Here is a 17,621-nt window from a genome sequence, read left to right on the forward strand (position 1 = left end):
GGTGCAGCTATACTGCCGTTGTGGCTGGTGTATATTGGTTTTAAGTGTGGTCCTGAAAAATCTCCGTGCCCCTTAGACCTACGCCTTCATGCAAAAGCGAATTGGGAAACCCAACCCCTATCCCTTCACATGAAAGTGCAAAACGGGTGGGAAAAGGGAAGAATTGGGATTGGGCCTAAATATCTCTCTCTCCGTGTTGTGCATCCTGTTTATAAATGAACTCAACAGTGGAGCGACAGTGTTGCCAACAGTTTTCAATTGAAAGGCACTAACCTCTGCTCTAAATGTCGCTAAATGTTGCGTGATGATAATACACGTCAATCTCCATATTACTGACATCATTTCATTCAGCTGTTTATATTTAATAATCTATTGTTGAATAAAGTAGCATTTCTTAATGTACTACTTTTATACATGCATGTCACTTTAATCAAGTGAATTGTCGAATACAGTATATCAGTGTTGATGTGCAGTGTATTTATAGTAAAATCTCTCAGACAAAACTTTCGAACGTTTAGAAATTGGTGTCACTAAAAGCTCTCTAAGCAGGAGAGATTACTAAACAGTCCAATTAAATTGTTAAATTGGAAACTAAGGAGAATCAGAGATTTGACTGTAGCAGGGAAATACTTCACACTCACAGGAATTTGGTCCAGAAGTACCTATTCTAATGGGCAGTTTCCACTGAGAGGTTCAGTACGGGTTGGTACAGGTCACCTTTATCAAGCTTGCATTTCCACTGCCAAAAGGGTACCCTTTTTGTGGCCGTGGTGTACGACAAAGTTTCAGACAATGTCATTTTTGCTCAAGGAAATGTCTACAGTAAAACTGTACGAGTTGTTCACATCATATGAGAAGCACTTCTCACAAAACAAACGCTGATGACAAATCGCAAATGACAGTGCGAATTATATGGATGAATAAATGCTGCATATATGAACACATACTGACCCTTACAGTCTGCGATATGTTACCTATTACAGAAAAACTACCCACAGCAGACATTTAGTCCTTATTTTGGTTCAAAAACAACACAAAATACAGCCCACAGTCAGTGCAAACCACTCATATGTGTCTTTAATCTTCAGCAGCACATGTAACCCCTGTTAGAAAGTAATTCCGTCAATCCGAGTTCGTTATAGTCCAAAAGGTGATGATAATAGTTAAACATGGCAGTTTGTTCATGTTTTAGGTTGCAGAAGCATCATTTGCTGCTGTTTTCTTCTGGCTTCTCCTTTGTTTTTTCATGCTTCACTCTCGCATTTGTCTCTTTCTGGAAGTATTGACATGATTGCGAGCTCTATGGAGAAAGTGAAACCGCATCAAACCGCTCACACTTTTAGACAGACTCATAAAACAACAACAGGACACAGCAGATTTTGTTCTTCTTGGCTGACCATGACAAGGTTTGTTTGAGCTCGGGTCGACCATGGCTTGTTATTATATATATTTATTGTTACGGTGTAATGTCTCATCTGTGTTTTTAAAAGTGCCGCTTCCTTTGTTTTCATTCTCCTGCTCCTGCGAGTGACGTGTCCTGTAAACCAATAGCGTTTTAGCTGCAAGTCTAGCTCCACCTTTTGGTCCCCTGTTTTTTGTGCTAGATACCCTTTCCAAAGGGTGACCAAAACGTAGTATGGTACGGTTCGCTTTTAGGTACCCTTTGACAGTGGAAATGGCCATAAAAATGTGATATGGCCATAAAATATTACTATGGTAAATACAGCACTACAACATACAGAAGAGAGAGATCGACTTAGAAAGTCATTTACCTGTTTATTAGTGATTTGATCAGCTGTAGTTTGAAATAATGCTGGTTTTCTCTTAGGGCTCATTATGCGTCTCTGTCATCATCTTGTGGATGAACAACGTCAACTGTCTTTGCTAATGGCCGTCAACGCTCTGTCTCTCAGAAATTATAAATACTTAAATAGACACTATCCTTATAAATAAATTCAGATTAGCACTATCCAATCCAAACAACTACATTCAGGCTGTAAACACTTCTGTACATGTGATTTTTCAGTTTTTTTTTTATTTTTATTACATTTTCAACAATTCAAAAAAATATTTTTTTCACATTGTCTTTATGAGGTATTGTGTGTAGAAAGGGGGAATTTTTACTTTAAAATGGTTTAAAAATTAAAAACTGCTTTTATTCCAGCCAATGTAAAACAAATAAGACTTTCTCCAGAAGTAAAAATATTATCAGACAAACTCTGAAAATCTCCTTGCTCTGTTAGGCTGCATTTTACACTGCAAATCTTGATGGTCAATTCCGATTTTGTGACTGTATCCAATTCTTTTGATGACCTGCTTACGTCATCTTTTTTGAAAGTGACTCGTATCTGATCATTTGCATTTACACAGCACAACATTTGGGATTATCACAAAAAATTCAAAGGGGGGGCTTATAATTCCGATTTATTAACTGTATACTAAATCTTTTTTTGTTTTGTTTCCACATTCATTCCTTAATCCAGGATGAAGAGTTTCTCTTTGAGAAGGGCGATCTTAACCTGTGGGCTGAGCCTTTGTTATGGGCACAGATGTTGCACAGACACCTCTCCACCCTCTTAAAAGTGACATCACCTGGTATAAGCACCACAGAACTGGACAGACTATCAGCTATAGCAAACCATAATACTCTGGTGGCTCTGCGTTCAGTGGAAACCCTGCCTGCACTGCCCCAGTTTTCAGCCACCCTCAAATACACCAAAATAGCGTTGCTGAAAGAGAGATCTTCACTGGCGCAGAAACTTCTTACAACATCCTAAATGACTGTGTAAGATACAGGTTAAACTTTTAGTGAATTATGAATTTATTTTAATTTTACATGGATTTTCCAATTTAAGAGCAAAACTGCATGCAGGCATGACTACAAACTTTTTTATGTTTTTACTAAAATAAAACATATTGCATTAGTTTGACTTGGATAGCTTCTGTCCTTCTGTGAAGCTTGTGGAATGGAAATGTTACTTTCCTTAGCAATGAAATAACTTCACATATTGTGGTATCTATATTGTACAGCTTAACTGTTTTTAATGCAAAAAAGTGTTTGTTTGTTTGTTCCTCCTTGATATGCATGCAATCAGACAGTCAATCAAACCTGTCTGCTTAGCAAATAGACAGCTAGGCTGCTATCAATTAAGGGATGTGAGTATTGTCAAGTATGGTTACTCATACTCGAAATTGGTCCTCTGCTTTTGAAGTGCACACAAACTACATACACCGGATGCAGTGGGCAACTATTGTTTGGGTATCTTGCTCAGGGGCACCTCAGTATCGAAGATGGAGAAAGTGGGGACTCTCTTTCAATATCTGCCTGGAACAGGAATCAAACCTGCAACCTTTCAATTAGCAATAAGTAAGTAAGTCCAACTTCACATACAGTAGGCCACAATGTAATGTTTTAGAATGATAACAGGGAATAAACCAATGGAAAAAGAGTGAGTGAGCAAGCCTGTTCAGTCTATCATAAAAAAATGTACATTTTGTAGCAGTTCCCTCATCAATGTTGATTGTTGAATATTGATTGTTCGCCTCATTTAAACCTTATAATGATATCAACAATCTCCATTCCTGATATCAGAAACTGAACTGTTGATATCAAGAATTATATTGTTAGCAGTAAAAATTTCAAGTTCTGATATCAAGAACTTAATTTCACTAGTTGAAATGTTAATTCTTGATATCTGCAATTATATTTCAGCATGTTAGATTTGTTATTTCTGATCTCTAAAAATGTATTTCTGATGTCCACAATTAAGGAAGTAATTTATGATATCTAAAATAATTAATTACATCTATCTATTAATTGCATCTATATATCTAAATTAAATAAGTACACTAGTAACAATTACGTTTATTATATCAGAAATTAATATTGTCACTAGTGACAAACCAATTGTTGATATCAATAATGAACATCTTTACTAGTTAAAATGCAATTTTTGATATCAACAATTTAATTCCTGAAATCAAAAACAAATTTTTATATCAACAATTAAATTATTGACTTTAAGAATTGCATTTCAACTGGAAGAAATCAATTCAACAATTTACTTTGAATGGCAGCCTATGGTGACATTTAACTAGTGAAAATTCAACTATTGATATCAGAAAGGTAAATGTTGACATCATGAATGTAATTGCTTATCAAAAAATTTAATTCTTGATATCGACAATTACATTTTTATATCAATAATACATAAGAATACATATCCTGAGAATGAATAAAAGTCTAAATGGCTTGCCATAGGAAGTAACGTGGATAGTGAGGTGACACGATGTAAACGAATTATTTACTATAACGTAAAACGGGATCAAAGAAACATTTAAAAAGCAACTCATGTAAACACCATCAATTGTAGCATTTTCAAAATACAAAATACTGTATTTTATTTTAAACTTAGGGCTGCTCCATCTTACATGTCAAACTGGTATTTGGTATTTCTTTTAGAAAACATTTCAATGTATTTTTGCACATCCCTGCTTAAATGCATATAGGACATTATGGGTTAAACCCATTATTGTTTGAAAATGGGAAATATGAAGCAGTTAATGTATTCACTGTGCTCAAACAGAAACAATAGCACATGTATTAATATGTTGCAGGGGGCATGGTATAGAAAGAATAGAGCTTAACAAAAAAGTTTTTTTTTTTTGTGAAAATATAGCACAATTAAGGATATCCAAAGAAATGATCAAATTGATCAAATGTGGCTTGGTATTTAAAAAATCATCCCCCTCTCCCTGTGTCTCCAATGCCTTTATTTTTCCCTAAAATGCTTATTAGTGCTTTACGTTTCGATCTGGTAGGTGGTGATAGTGCACCTTTTTTTTAGTCCATTTGCCAGCAACCATAAAATATCTAGTTTTTTTTTTTTTTCGCATTTATAAATGAAGAATATAAGTAAACATTTTGCATTTTAAGTCATCCTGTTTGCTGAACAAATGTACTCCAAATTTCACAATTTCCCAACAAATTGAAGGAAACATTGAAATATATAGTTTTATCCGTTTGTCCACATCAGACCAGAAATGATTAACCAAGTTACAATAAAGAAATAGATGTTCAACTGCTTCAGTATCACTATTGCAGAAATGGCAAACATTATAATTCACATTAAATCTTTTTCTCACAAAATCCTTTGCAGGGTAAATATCATATGTCATTTTAAAATGTACTTTGTTTTTTGGAGGAAGAAATGTCAGATATTTGCATCTAATTTTCTTAATTAAAATCTTATTTAAATGTTGGAAAATGTATTTTCTTTTGATGGAATTATATTTAATGGAACCAGGATAGCATTCCTGTATAAAACATTTCTAATAAACATATTTGTACTTTTTTTTTTGTCCACAAAATTTGATTTGCCTAATTTAATATCCATAATTTTTGGTGTGACAGTGGAATAAAGTAGGATCTTTTTTAACAGAAGGAGGACATTGCATATTTTCTAATGGTTTATAGAAAGCCTAATTTCACCTAGATTCTCTAAGGATACTATCCACACACTTGGAGCTAAATATTTGAAATTTCCTCCAAACACTAGATTCTTTTAAAACTTTATTTTCAAATATTGAGTGGGATATAGCCATCTAGTGAATATTCAAGACTTAGGTTTGGGTTTGAGTCTAATAGATGTATGTTTCCTGATGATATTGAAACAACTGATCATTTGTTTTTTTTCACTGAGTGTATGTGGATGCATTATAATCAGATGTTTATGACTGGCATTACCCAAAGATTCAACATCTCAGGATCTTTAATGTGAATGACATCATCTATGGACTTATAATGTGTGTTTGTGTGTGCGTGCGTGCGCGTGTGTGTATTTTTCAACACATTTCTAAACATAATAGTTTTAATTATTCATCTCTAATAACTGATTTGTTTTGATATATATATATATATATATATATATATATATATATATATATATATATATATATATATATATATATATATATATATACACACACACACACACACACACCCAATGGCTATTTAAAAAAAAAAAGCATTTGCCAAAAAAAATCAGAAATGGCTCTTTGCTGAAAAAAAGGTTCCCGACCCTTGACCCAAGCATTGTTAAACTCTCCATAACACGCAGGTATTGTATTTCATTATTATGTATTCATTTTGAAAGTATTTAATTACAAGTGTAATGATAGTTGTTGCAGTTACAAGTTGTAATTCGCAAAATAAAAATACTGCTCCAGGTGAGGCTCGAACTCACAACCTCGGCATGGCTCTGCTACGTACTGTAATATAAGTACCGCGCGCTAACCGATTGCGCCACTGGAGCGTCCAGGAGCGGCCTCCTTTTTAATGTTTATACTATATACCATACATAGGAATATATGATAATAATGACCAATAATTGCACCTGTTTTACTCTTACTTTACCCGAAGCATAGTTATAAATGTAAAACGTGCTCTCTATAAAAACATTATGACCATGGATTCAAGTACACAAAACAGTTGACGTCACGTGAGTGTTGCGTTGCTTCCGTAAGGTTACTTCAGGTCTGTGCGAGCGTTAAAGGAGTTCCCTAATGTGAACATAAACGATGTCCGTCGCATAACCAGGTTTAAAGTTAATGATCTTTTGTATTGTTTATCACACACAATATCATTCGACAACCATAACCGTTGATTAGCGGACTGTCTTGAGATAAACTAAGTAATGTATTAAAACTTGTAGGCTACACTATTGTTTGCAATAAATCGAGGAAATGTCATATGGTTTTAATATTTTGAGCTTTGAGGTCTGAATATCTAAAGCCAATTGATCGCGCACTTTCCTTTAAAATACTCAGCTTCAGTTCTGCTCCAGTTGCTATTGGTTTCCTTTTGTTATGTTTGTGCTCTATTGTGTAACAAAATTTGTTTTTTGCCCCTCAGATATTTTGTTACTTTTCCGAGTGCTACCACTTCACATTCATTCTGATAAATTTCAGGTAAGTTTCAATATTTTAATATTCTTATCTACTGTGCAATTTAATACAATGGGAAATGTTAACTCAATCAAAACAAGCTAATTCAGAAACTACCACTTTCACTTTATCACACAACACTAGTGCTTAGCGTTGCATTAAATTCCTCTCCGAGTGTTCACAGTATGGTTAGGGGTCAACTTTATCAGACTTGTCTCCACTGCCAAATGGACATGATAAATACACACTAAGTCAATGCTACAGCATGTTTCCTTTTGTCTTTCAAAATATTACTTATTAATAATAATTTTAATGTTTGCTATCAGTTGAAACCATTCAACCAGCAGAGCCTTTTAAAAAAAGTAAAACAAATATGAAAATAAAAACTAATTTTGTCAGCACTCTAATCAAGCTGTTTTAACATGCACAGCACTTTTTTGCTCTCGTTTTTAAAGAACCTGGAGATGTTGTTATCTGTTTATGACCAAGCGGCAACCTCACGCTCTCCCTCATGAAGCAAATACAGAAGTAACTGAAACTGCAATTCATCGAAACTCCGCTAGTGCTGGCTCCATAAAGCAAATTTCTATTGAGCCCACTTTTTAAAATGGCCAACTTTACAGCAGACAGAAAAGTGTTTTCAGCCTGGTACAAAGAACGATTTCGGTGTACATAGCTAATCTTACCATTCATGACAACTTTTTTAATACCTCATGTTTCCTTTATATTAGGTTATATTTAGTCTGCATAATTAAGGGCGTGGCCACTTGAGTGACAGCTAGGTCTTGCTGGTTGCCACTCACTTCACCTCAGCTGATTCCGGCTGATTAGCCGCTGAACTCGGCATACACATCATATTTTCGTTTTGTTTTTTGTGGCTTTACACAGTCAATTGCTTTTTGGAATTATGTTCAATCTTGCAATTATCAGATGATTCAGCATGCTGTGTGCACTTTATTGTACTCACAAACCATTCACTTGGCCTCCATTTTCTAGGTGAGGTAAAGTAAAATAAAAATGGTAAAAATAAATCCCATTTTCAATGCAAAATCTAAAAGTATAAACCATTTAGTTTGGGAAATTTAAGGGTCAGTACTACACAGCTTAATATAAAGTATAAAGTTTGGCCATAATAAAGTTTTTAAACAATCAGGTTTATGTCATTCACCCATATACATTTTCGCAATATTTTGAAAAGTATGCATTTTGCATTAATATGCATAAGCTTTTAACATATTTTATATAATTTAAATGTGTTTTGCTTTGCTGTAAATCAGATTTCTTGGACAGCACAATCAGTTGCGGTTTTTACTTTTGGCTAACTGCAAATTGCTTCATGGGCAAAATGATTCTATATTTCACTTCGCGTTGTTTTGTCACTACGGAAAGGACCAGCACAGCTCAATAGCTGTAAAAGGCACAGCTCTTGTTTTTTTTTTTTTTTTTTTTTTTTTTTTTTTTTTTTGTAATTTTCAAACACAGAACATACAAGGGCAATAACAACATTATATTAACATCCAATCAAGAACAATATAAAAATAAAAAAAAATAAAAATAAAAAAATCAATTTAAAAAACAAATTTAAGGCTTTAAAATAATTAACAGTTCTTTTTGCTTTGATATTCCTTGTTTCTTTTATCGTGCTTAGGTAATGACTTATTTCTATTTTAAAGTAAGTAAATTTTTTTTCACAGCCCATTTACATTTATGAATAAAACATTTTCCATATATATTGAGCAAATTAACAATATGCCAAATTTTAAAGTCAACTGTATTCTCAAAAAATTTAAATATATTTTTCTTTAAATTCCAATGCAATATTTGTACAAAAGGCACAGCTCCTTACACTCTCAGTGTGTCAGAAGCAGCACACTGCCCACAGACTGCCTCCTATTGTTGAACACTCAGAACTACAGCTGTCACTTAAAAAAAAGTACCAGTACTAAAAAAATCTAGAATCAGTTCAGTGCAGGGGCATTGCTAGACAAAGCTCTACTGGGGCACGCAATTTGATTGTTAATTATTGCGACAGCTGATGCTTTAAAATTAGTTACTAATTTGCTATTTACACACCTTAAGAGAAGAGTGACCAAAAAGTCAATATTAATATTAATACTGTTAATTTTAATATTCAAGTCAAACCAAATAAATTGTCACTACATTATTGTTGTTCTGTATGAGAACAACAATATCCTCATTAATATCAATACCAAAATATTGATGATGATATTTGTGATAAATTTACAGAACGATTTGGCTTAAAAAACAATTCCTTTGAAGTAATGGTGTTGTATATTTCAGTGTACAATATAAGAAAAATAATACATTTAAATCTGTTTTAGCAACTGGATATAGGCCTCCTGGACACTACACCAACTTTAATTTTATTTTCTTATCCAAATTTTTTTGGACACAAACAAAGTTTTAATTGTTGGTGATTTTAATATTCATATACAGTTGCAATCAGAATTATTAGCCCCCATTGAAATTTATTTTCTTTTTAAAATATTTCCCAAATGATGTTTAACAGAGCAAGGAAATTTTCACAGTATGTCTAATAATATTTTTTCTTCTGTAGAAACTCTTATTTGTTTTATTTCGGCTAGAAAAAAAGCAGTTTTTAATTTTTTTTTAAATATTTTAAGATCAAAATCATTAGCCCCTTTAAGCTAACAAAGTTAACAAAATTAACCTAGTTAAGCCTTTAAATGTCACTTTAAGCTGTATAGAAGTACATGACAGCTCGCCCTCTAATGTCGTGGTGGGCATCTGATCTCCGGTGTCATCGAGCAAAATCCTGGGGAATAAACCATCACAACCGCTCAAAGCCTTGATGAGGCACACTGTGGAGAATATGTTACTTGAGAAATGTTTATAATAATGTCTGTCCACATAAAACTGTGATATACAGTGGATTTTATTGTTCATCTAAAGTAATATTTTGTTTACTATACTTATAAGGTAAAAATAAAATACAAACTAATCAAATAAGATCAACTCCTTTTCTTAAATAGTCCAATTTATTTAGTATATGAAGCCTTTTTGCATTTTTTGGATTTGAAAATGAGATTTTCTGGAATAACTACCTTTGTGAAAAAACTATATATTCAAAGATATTGTTACCTTGAAGTAAACTTTCTCATACCATAAAACAACATTTTGGTCATACCGCCTAGCCCTAATGTGAAAAATGTGTTGAATCCTTTGAATTTTTTTCACTTTTAGAGTATGAATGACAAAAGTGTTTGGGAATTTATAAATAATAAATTTATGCATTTTTTGTGAATTATTCTGTGCTGTCTGTACTGTTAGGCTACTAGCATTACTGTTCAGCTGCGTAAACATGGAGTTCAACCTCACTGTCACATACTGTATGTAACAGCACCGCCCCATTATTCAGTAACTCAAAGGTGGTTTGTCAAAACTGCCTGAAGAAATACACCATTGCTCAGAAATTTGTTGCTTACTCAGACAGAATATTCCACGCGAAGCTGTGTTCAGAAGATTGTGATAAAAATGACCAACCAGTCTCTGCATGTCAATATTGACAAGTGGATTGCTGAGAATGAAACTTCATTCCTACCGCCTGTATGCAACAAATTAATGTAAGTAATCAATAATCATTTATATAATGTTTTGCATTTAATTTTTATTTATATATTATCGCATTTGTCTTAGGTTTTTTTATCAGTTGAATATTATGTATGTTGGTGGTCCAAATGTGAGGAAAGATTATCACATTGAGGAAGGAGAAGAGGTAAGGTGCTGTTCATGTACTAATTGAGTTGAATTGGTTAACATGGCTTAATGACTTCATTTAAAATTCTTTAACAAAACTAATGTGGATTTAATACTGACAGTGTGAATCTTGGCATATTTTTTTAAATGCACTAAAGCTTGTTAATTATTACATTTTCCACCACAAACTTCAGTGCATAGTCCATGGACTGCAATAGTTTACAGAAACACCAGGGACAAAGTCTGTGTGATGATGCAATGAAACACTGCCTCAAAGATCCTATTTTTATTGAATATATTTTAGTATTCCTCAAACAATATTGCCATTTACAATATTTACAAATTTTGATCATAGCACACCATATTTTAGTTTTTATTTGCATACATTTTTTTATTATTTTGAATTATAATAGATCTACAAATACGCAATAAACCAGTCCAATATAAGCATGAACACAGACAGATTACTATAATGCTATGTGTGATGTTATGCTAACTAAAGATTTTTGTCAGTGATTGATTTGCTAATTTCCTAAAATATATTCCTTAAAACAAAAACAATACCAATCAGGTTTTTGCAGGACAGTACTATACACGTCAGACAGAGTTTTATTTCTTCTACAGCTCGGTTATGAGCTGCCTTGCAAGCTATAAAACGACTCCAGCACCATATATCCATAGGTTTGGCCTTGGGTACACCACTGTTAACTCAGACTTTGTCTAAAATCTACCAGACGAATCCACTCTTCATTTTCTTAAACGTGAAAATACATACAAATACAAATACATTTAAATACATAGTGAGATATGTATTTAAATGGAAAAAAGATAATAATCAAAGCTCAGTAATCTTCTTTGACCGTATTTGTTTAAATACACACCTTAAGCAGTCAGTTAGCATGAACACTGGCAAATTGATCAAAAACGAAGAACAAGGACACAAATTTCCACAGGAATGCATGAGGGTTGAGTTTAATCTAATTTCCTTTCTTCTGTGTCCCACTGTTATTCCGTATCACATATCATCATCGATTGCTTTTAACTAATCCCTGTATTCAATCTCCGCTGCTTCACTATAACCAGTTATAGTTGTTTGTTCTTTATAGTTCCTTAATTCTTTGTTTGATTATCTTAGATTAATACTTTATTACACGTGTTGTGTGCTTGCTCTTTCCAACACAACAATGTGATCAAAAAACCAGCTTCAGATGATCAGAGATACTTTTACATGAAATGTAATGTAAACTGAACATTATTTACAATTGTGTTCCCTCTTATTCTTTGTCTTTAACAATGGTGCTGAGCATCTACACTGAACTACAAGTATCTCTTTGCATGTTCATGTTATGTCTTTGTATGTTTAGATACTGTACTAGTGCACTACAGGCTCTAAAGAAAGTATGATATACAGTGCATCTGTAAAGTATTCATAGCGCTTCACTTTTTCCACATTTTTTATGTTACAGCCTTATTCCAAAATGGATTAAGTTAATTTATTTTCTCAAAATTCTACACACAATACACCATAATAAAAATGTGATTTTTTTTTAATTGTTGCAAATTTATCAAAGATAAAAAAAAACCTGAAAAATCACATGCACATAAGTATTCACAGCCTTTGCTCAATACTTTGTTGATGCACCTTTGGCAGCAATTACAGCCTAAAGTCTTTTTGAATATGATGCCACGCTTGGCACACCTGTCCTTGGGAATTTTTGCCCATTCCTCTTCGCAGTACCTCTCAAGCTCTATCAGATTGTATGGGAGGCGACAGTGTACAGCCATTTTCAGATCTCTCCAGGAATGTTTAATACGATTTAGATCTGGGCTCTGGCTGGACAACTCAAGGACATTCACCGAATTGTTGTGAAGCCACTCCATTGATATTTTGGCGGTGTGCTTTGGGTCATTGTCCTGCTGGAAGATGAACCGTAGCCCCAGTCTGAGGTCAAGAGCACTCTGAAGCAGGTTTTCATTCAGGATGTCTCTGTACATTGCTGCATTCATCTTTCCCTCTATCCTGACTAGTCTTCCAGTTCCTGCTGCTGAAAAACATCCCCACAGCATGATGCTGCCACCATCTTGCTTCACTATAGGGATGGTATTTGCCTGGTTTTCTCCAAACGTAACACCTGGCAACACCTGGTTTCATCAGACCACAGAATTTTGTTTCTTATGGTCTGAGAGTCCTTCAGATGCCTTTTGGCAAATTCCAGGCAGGGAAGGGCTTCCATCTGGCCACTCTACCATACAGGCCTGATTGGTGTTATGCTGCACAGATGGTTGTCCTTCTGTAAGTTTCTCCTCTCTCCACAGCAGAACGCTGGAGCTCAGACAGAGTGACTATGGGGTTATTGATCACCTCCCTGACTAAGGCCCTTCTCCCCCGATCACTCAGCTTAGATGGCCGGCCAGCTCTAGGAAGAGTCCTGGTGGTTCCAAACATCTTCCACTAACGGATGACGGAGGCCGCTGTGCTCATTGGAACTTTCAGAGCAGCAGAAATTTTTCTGTAACCTTCCCTAGCCTTGTGCTTGTGTTGAAGAAATAAATTAATTCAATCCAATTTTGATTGAGGTTGTAACATTAAAAAATGTGGAAAAAGTGAAGCGCTATGAATACTTTTCGGATACACAGTAAGGCCCAATCCCAATTCTATTTTTGTATTTACCCTTCCCCTTAGCACTACGCCTTCAGGCTAAAGAGAATTGAGTCACCCCTACCCCTTCACTGGAACGCGCAAAATGAGGGGTAAGGGGAAGGGATAGACTTGGGATTGGGCTTAAACGTTGTTGCAGTATTGCAGCTCGGATTGCAGAGCATTTCTTTCAGATGGATATACAATCTTTCATTACATTTATAGTGATGGTCAATAATATTACTTTCACAAACTTCGTTTCAGCTTTTTTACCAGGTGAGGGGTGACATGGTTTTGAAAGTGATAGAGAATGGCAAACATAAAGATGTGCATATTCGAGAAGGTGAGGTAAGAATCATTTAAATAAGTCTGTGTGTAACTGCTGAAATAGCTCTGCTGTTTGAGCTATTTTTTTTTATTATATTGCCCCAAATCATTTTTAGCCAATGCTAAATCAATGTTTTTTCTTCCATTTTCAGATGTTCCTGCTTCCAGCACGAATTCCCCATTCTCCTCAGAGACAGGCAAATACTGTAGGGCTGGTGGTAGAGCGGAGGAGGCTTTCCAAAGAAACAGATGGCCTTAGGTATGATAATATACTACTCCCAGTCACCCTCATTCTACAGTGTCAACTTTTCTTTTTTAATTTTGTGTCATATGTGGTTTTCTTGTTCGTCCACACTTACAACTATATGGGTGCACTTGTATGCATTACATAATGCTTATCTAATGTACAGATAATCGTAAGTTAATATATACAATAACTCATTTGATTATAAGATTAAACCATGTATTTATGGTTACTGCTTGAGCAACAAATGAACATTCTATATGATTCATATATTAAGAAATCTATGAATGATTTATAGCAGTGTTTCTCAAACTGTGGTACGTATACCATGAGTGGTACGCAGGCTTCCTTCTAGTGGTAAGCGGAGGAATTAAATATGTCATGTACATGCTACATATATTTTTAAAATGTATCAAAATTATGTATATAATGTGCCATATATGACATAGAGCCTATATTCCTAAGGTAATCTGCCACGTTTTTTTTTTTTACTGTGCAGATGTGGAGTTACTTTACTGGGCCTACTACGCTACTGTATTTGAATACTGCTCTTTTTGGTTGTACTTGGAGGGAATTTTTTTTTTCTGAGGTGGTACTTGATGAAAAAATTTTGAGAACCACTGGTTTATAGTTTATTGCGTTTTAATGTATTAATCCCCTTATAACATATCATATAAACTAATAGTGTACATTCATGTTAATTACCACAACAGGTTAAAGCCATGCCTTTCAACTGCCAGTTGTCTATTTCAATTAATCATTAGCTAATGATTTGCTAGGATATCATTATGTTATGACTTGTTGAGGCACAGACAGGACTGTTATGTCGAGTTCACAAAGCATTTACAGCAGATTTTTCAGTCCATAATATTGTAGTGATGTTAACATACGGTAAACTTTATTAACTTCGATTAAACTTAACTTTGATTAAAAATCATTTGACTAAGGTCTGTCTTTAAACACTGAAAGAGTACTGCTGACGATACGAACTAACTTTGCCTCTGAATAAACAAAGACCACTGATCGCTCACTTACCAAATCTGTAGAGACAGGACAATCAACCCCAACTGGAGCTGCGTCTTTATTAAAAGGAGACGAGCAGCAAATCCGGATTTCCCCATTTCCAGATGAGAAAAGCTCTTGGGTAAAAAATTTTCCTTAGACACGGATTTCTGTAGAGCGACGCGTGCACTGTATTCCACACGTGAGTCCAGCTGCGCTCTCATAGAGGGAAAATGAAAACAAAACCTTCACTGCAGCAAATTATAAACGCAACACTGACGACCCGTATCTACAAACAATTCATGTTCTCCTGCTTGCTTTGGCAACACAACGTGGCGTCTCTCTGCCGTCTGAACACTGTAACAGGTAAAAAGAGTCTTCGAAGCTATCATGCATGCATATTAATGAAGTTGCACCGCATACACAATAGTCTTACTCATGAATGATTGCAGCACACTCAGAGACGTAATAAGGTACTCCCAGGTACAGACGTCCAGTCTACACGCTGGAAAACACGCTAAGATCTCATGGCCGTAACGCAGCTTCAAAAATTTGTTTCAAAGCGGAAGTACAAATTTGCTCGAAATAACGCAAAAACAACCAATTTTCACTTTTTAGTGAGATATATGTGTCCTAATAGTGTTTTTAGCAGTGTGGGACACATATACGACTGTCAACAGCTCAAAACATGTGTTTTGGTGTTTCGTGGCCCTTTAAATGTCTCACTTAATCTAATCTTCAAGAAGAGCCCACTTTTCTGTCATGTTTTGTGGCTGACAATCCTGATCCAGGGACGCAGTTTCAGCTTCTCAAGTTCTCGTTTGGTCACCTCATTATCACATTTACTTGTGGTTTAAAAAATAATAATTACTGTAAATATGCGTGACTGCCTTTTTGCAATTTTGAAAATACAGATATTATTTACCAAAGGTTATACTATATAGATGTTGTTGTTATGAATGGATTATATGCACGGAAGGGTTGTTCAGCCACTGAAATCTTCCGGCGATGGATTGATGTGACTATTATCAGTTTTAAAAGGGACCTTTAACATCATCGAGAACTTCAGTTTTTATTTAGTTAAACAACATACAATGTGGGGGAGCACGGTGGTGCAGTGGGTAGCACAATCACCTCATAGAAAGAAGGTCGCTGGTTCTAGCCTCGGCTGAGTCAGTTGGCGTGTCTGTGTGGACTTTGCATGTTCTCCCTGTGCTTGCGTGGGTTTCCTCAGGTTGCTCTGGTTTTCGTAAACTAGAGGTAGGACCGTGTGTCAAAGATATTATGGTAACCAGTGAGCACTGCACTACTGCACCTTTAACTATAAATATGAGCCGGAGCCTGATTTAAACTCAACTTTTTTTTTTTTTTGCCTTTATAGCTGATGTTCTAATCTACAATTCTGAATAGTTTGAACTACAGAAATTAGTTTAGATTTTTATTGATGGATAATGCAACAAGGATAAAGCATGTAAATTGCATTGTTTGTTTATTCAGAATGGATCGTAGAGGACATTAAGTTCTGACTATCATCCTTTCTGCCATGGCAAGCCTGCTTCATGTGTCTGTTCATTGCGGAAGTCCCCATTTTTTGCTATCACCTCTTTCATACTGCATGTGTGAGCAGGGCCTGAGCAGCATGTGTTTTTTTCGGCGTCCATGTTGACAGATTAGATCTTTCATACCGCACACAGAAGCAGGGCGTCAGTGTGGAGCATGAGCAGAGCTGAAACAGCAGTGCCACAATTTGTTGGGTGCTGGGTCTGTTTTTACCACTGCTCACGCTCAATTAAAGTGACAGTGCATTGATAATGACCAACGACACATTTAATGACAGCAAAAAGTACAATTTTACCTAATAAATGCATCAATAAGATCGACTGAATTTTATGCACTGTTTCTGCTCTGCATATGCGCTGCGCACGTGCTGCTCCAGCCCTGCTTGCATGTGCGGTAGAAATGTGTGCCAGTGGAGGAGATGCTGTTGCAGGAGCTAGAGTGTTGCTGTGCATGGCACATGTTGCCAATTGTGCAACTTTGTAGACCCACACGTGTTGCTTAGGCTGACTTTGCTAAAATATTTGTATAATATATGAAGAGTTTGGATGCAAAAACCTTTAAATGCCACCTGAAAATTTCTTCTAAAATGTGCATTTTCCTTAGACTCCTGTGTCTTGATTTAGTAATTTCACTATAATGGCAATGCATAAGTTAATTTCAGCAATTTGAACATGAAATAACTGAATATAAACATAAGAGGCAGAGGAAAAAATACTCATTATAGAAGAAAATTCCAGAAGGCACTGGTTTTTGCATCTGAACTCTTCATATCTAATTATGGCATAGCTTTCCACCCAATTAGGCTAATTAAGTAATGATTTAAAACACACACACATGGTTGTTTTTGTGAAAAGTGGGTACATTACATAAGTTTCCATCCATTTTATACTGTCCAAACCCTATTTTGTATTGCCCTCACCCCACCCTACCCCTAAACCCAACCATCACAGGAGACAGTGTGCAGCTTTACTCTCTGATTAAACTCATTCTGTTGGATTTATAAGCATTATGAGAAATGAGGACGTCACCAATGTCCTCATATTTCACCTTTTTTTTAATACCTGTGTCATACCCATGTCATTATACAGATTTGTGTCCTGATATATCACAAAAACACGTACACACACACACACACACACACACACCAAGAACACAAAAATAGTGGCA

At 35.1% G+C, this 17,621-nt stretch overlaps 1 protein-coding gene and 1 non-coding gene across 5 annotated transcripts in view; one reads left to right on the forward strand and one right to left on the reverse strand.

Annotated features, from left to right (window-relative positions):
• Positions 1-3,003: 3,003 nt before the first annotated feature.
• haao (3-hydroxyanthranilate 3,4-dioxygenase) overlaps positions 3,004-17,621 on the forward strand; it is a 31,227-nt gene continuing 16,609 nt past the window's right edge. Inside the window, exons 1-6 of one of the 4 annotated variants that reach the window (XM_073919528.1) lie at positions 3,004-3,367; positions 6,914-6,969; positions 10,417-10,550; positions 10,624-10,702; positions 13,586-13,669; positions 13,801-13,907. In XM_073919528.1, coding sequence (XP_073775629.1) covers positions 3,292-3,367; positions 6,914-6,969; positions 10,417-10,550; positions 10,624-10,702; positions 13,586-13,669; positions 13,801-13,907 — 536 coding nt within the window. In that variant the 5' untranslated portion in view covers positions 3,004-3,291. 4 annotated transcript variants of the gene reach the window in all.
• On the reverse strand, positions 6,221-6,314 carry trnai-uau (transfer RNA isoleucine (anticodon UAU)). The gene is made up of 2 exons: positions 6,277-6,314; positions 6,221-6,256 (listed from the first exon to the last, which is right to left on the reverse strand). It is a non-coding gene; the product is annotated as a tRNA-Ile (tRNA).

Source organism: Danio rerio, chromosome 13 (assembly GCF_049306965.1).
Source record: "Danio rerio strain Tuebingen ecotype United States chromosome 13, GRCz12tu, whole genome shotgun sequence".
Taxonomy (NCBI): domain Eukaryota; kingdom Metazoa; phylum Chordata; class Actinopteri; order Cypriniformes; family Danionidae; genus Danio; species Danio rerio.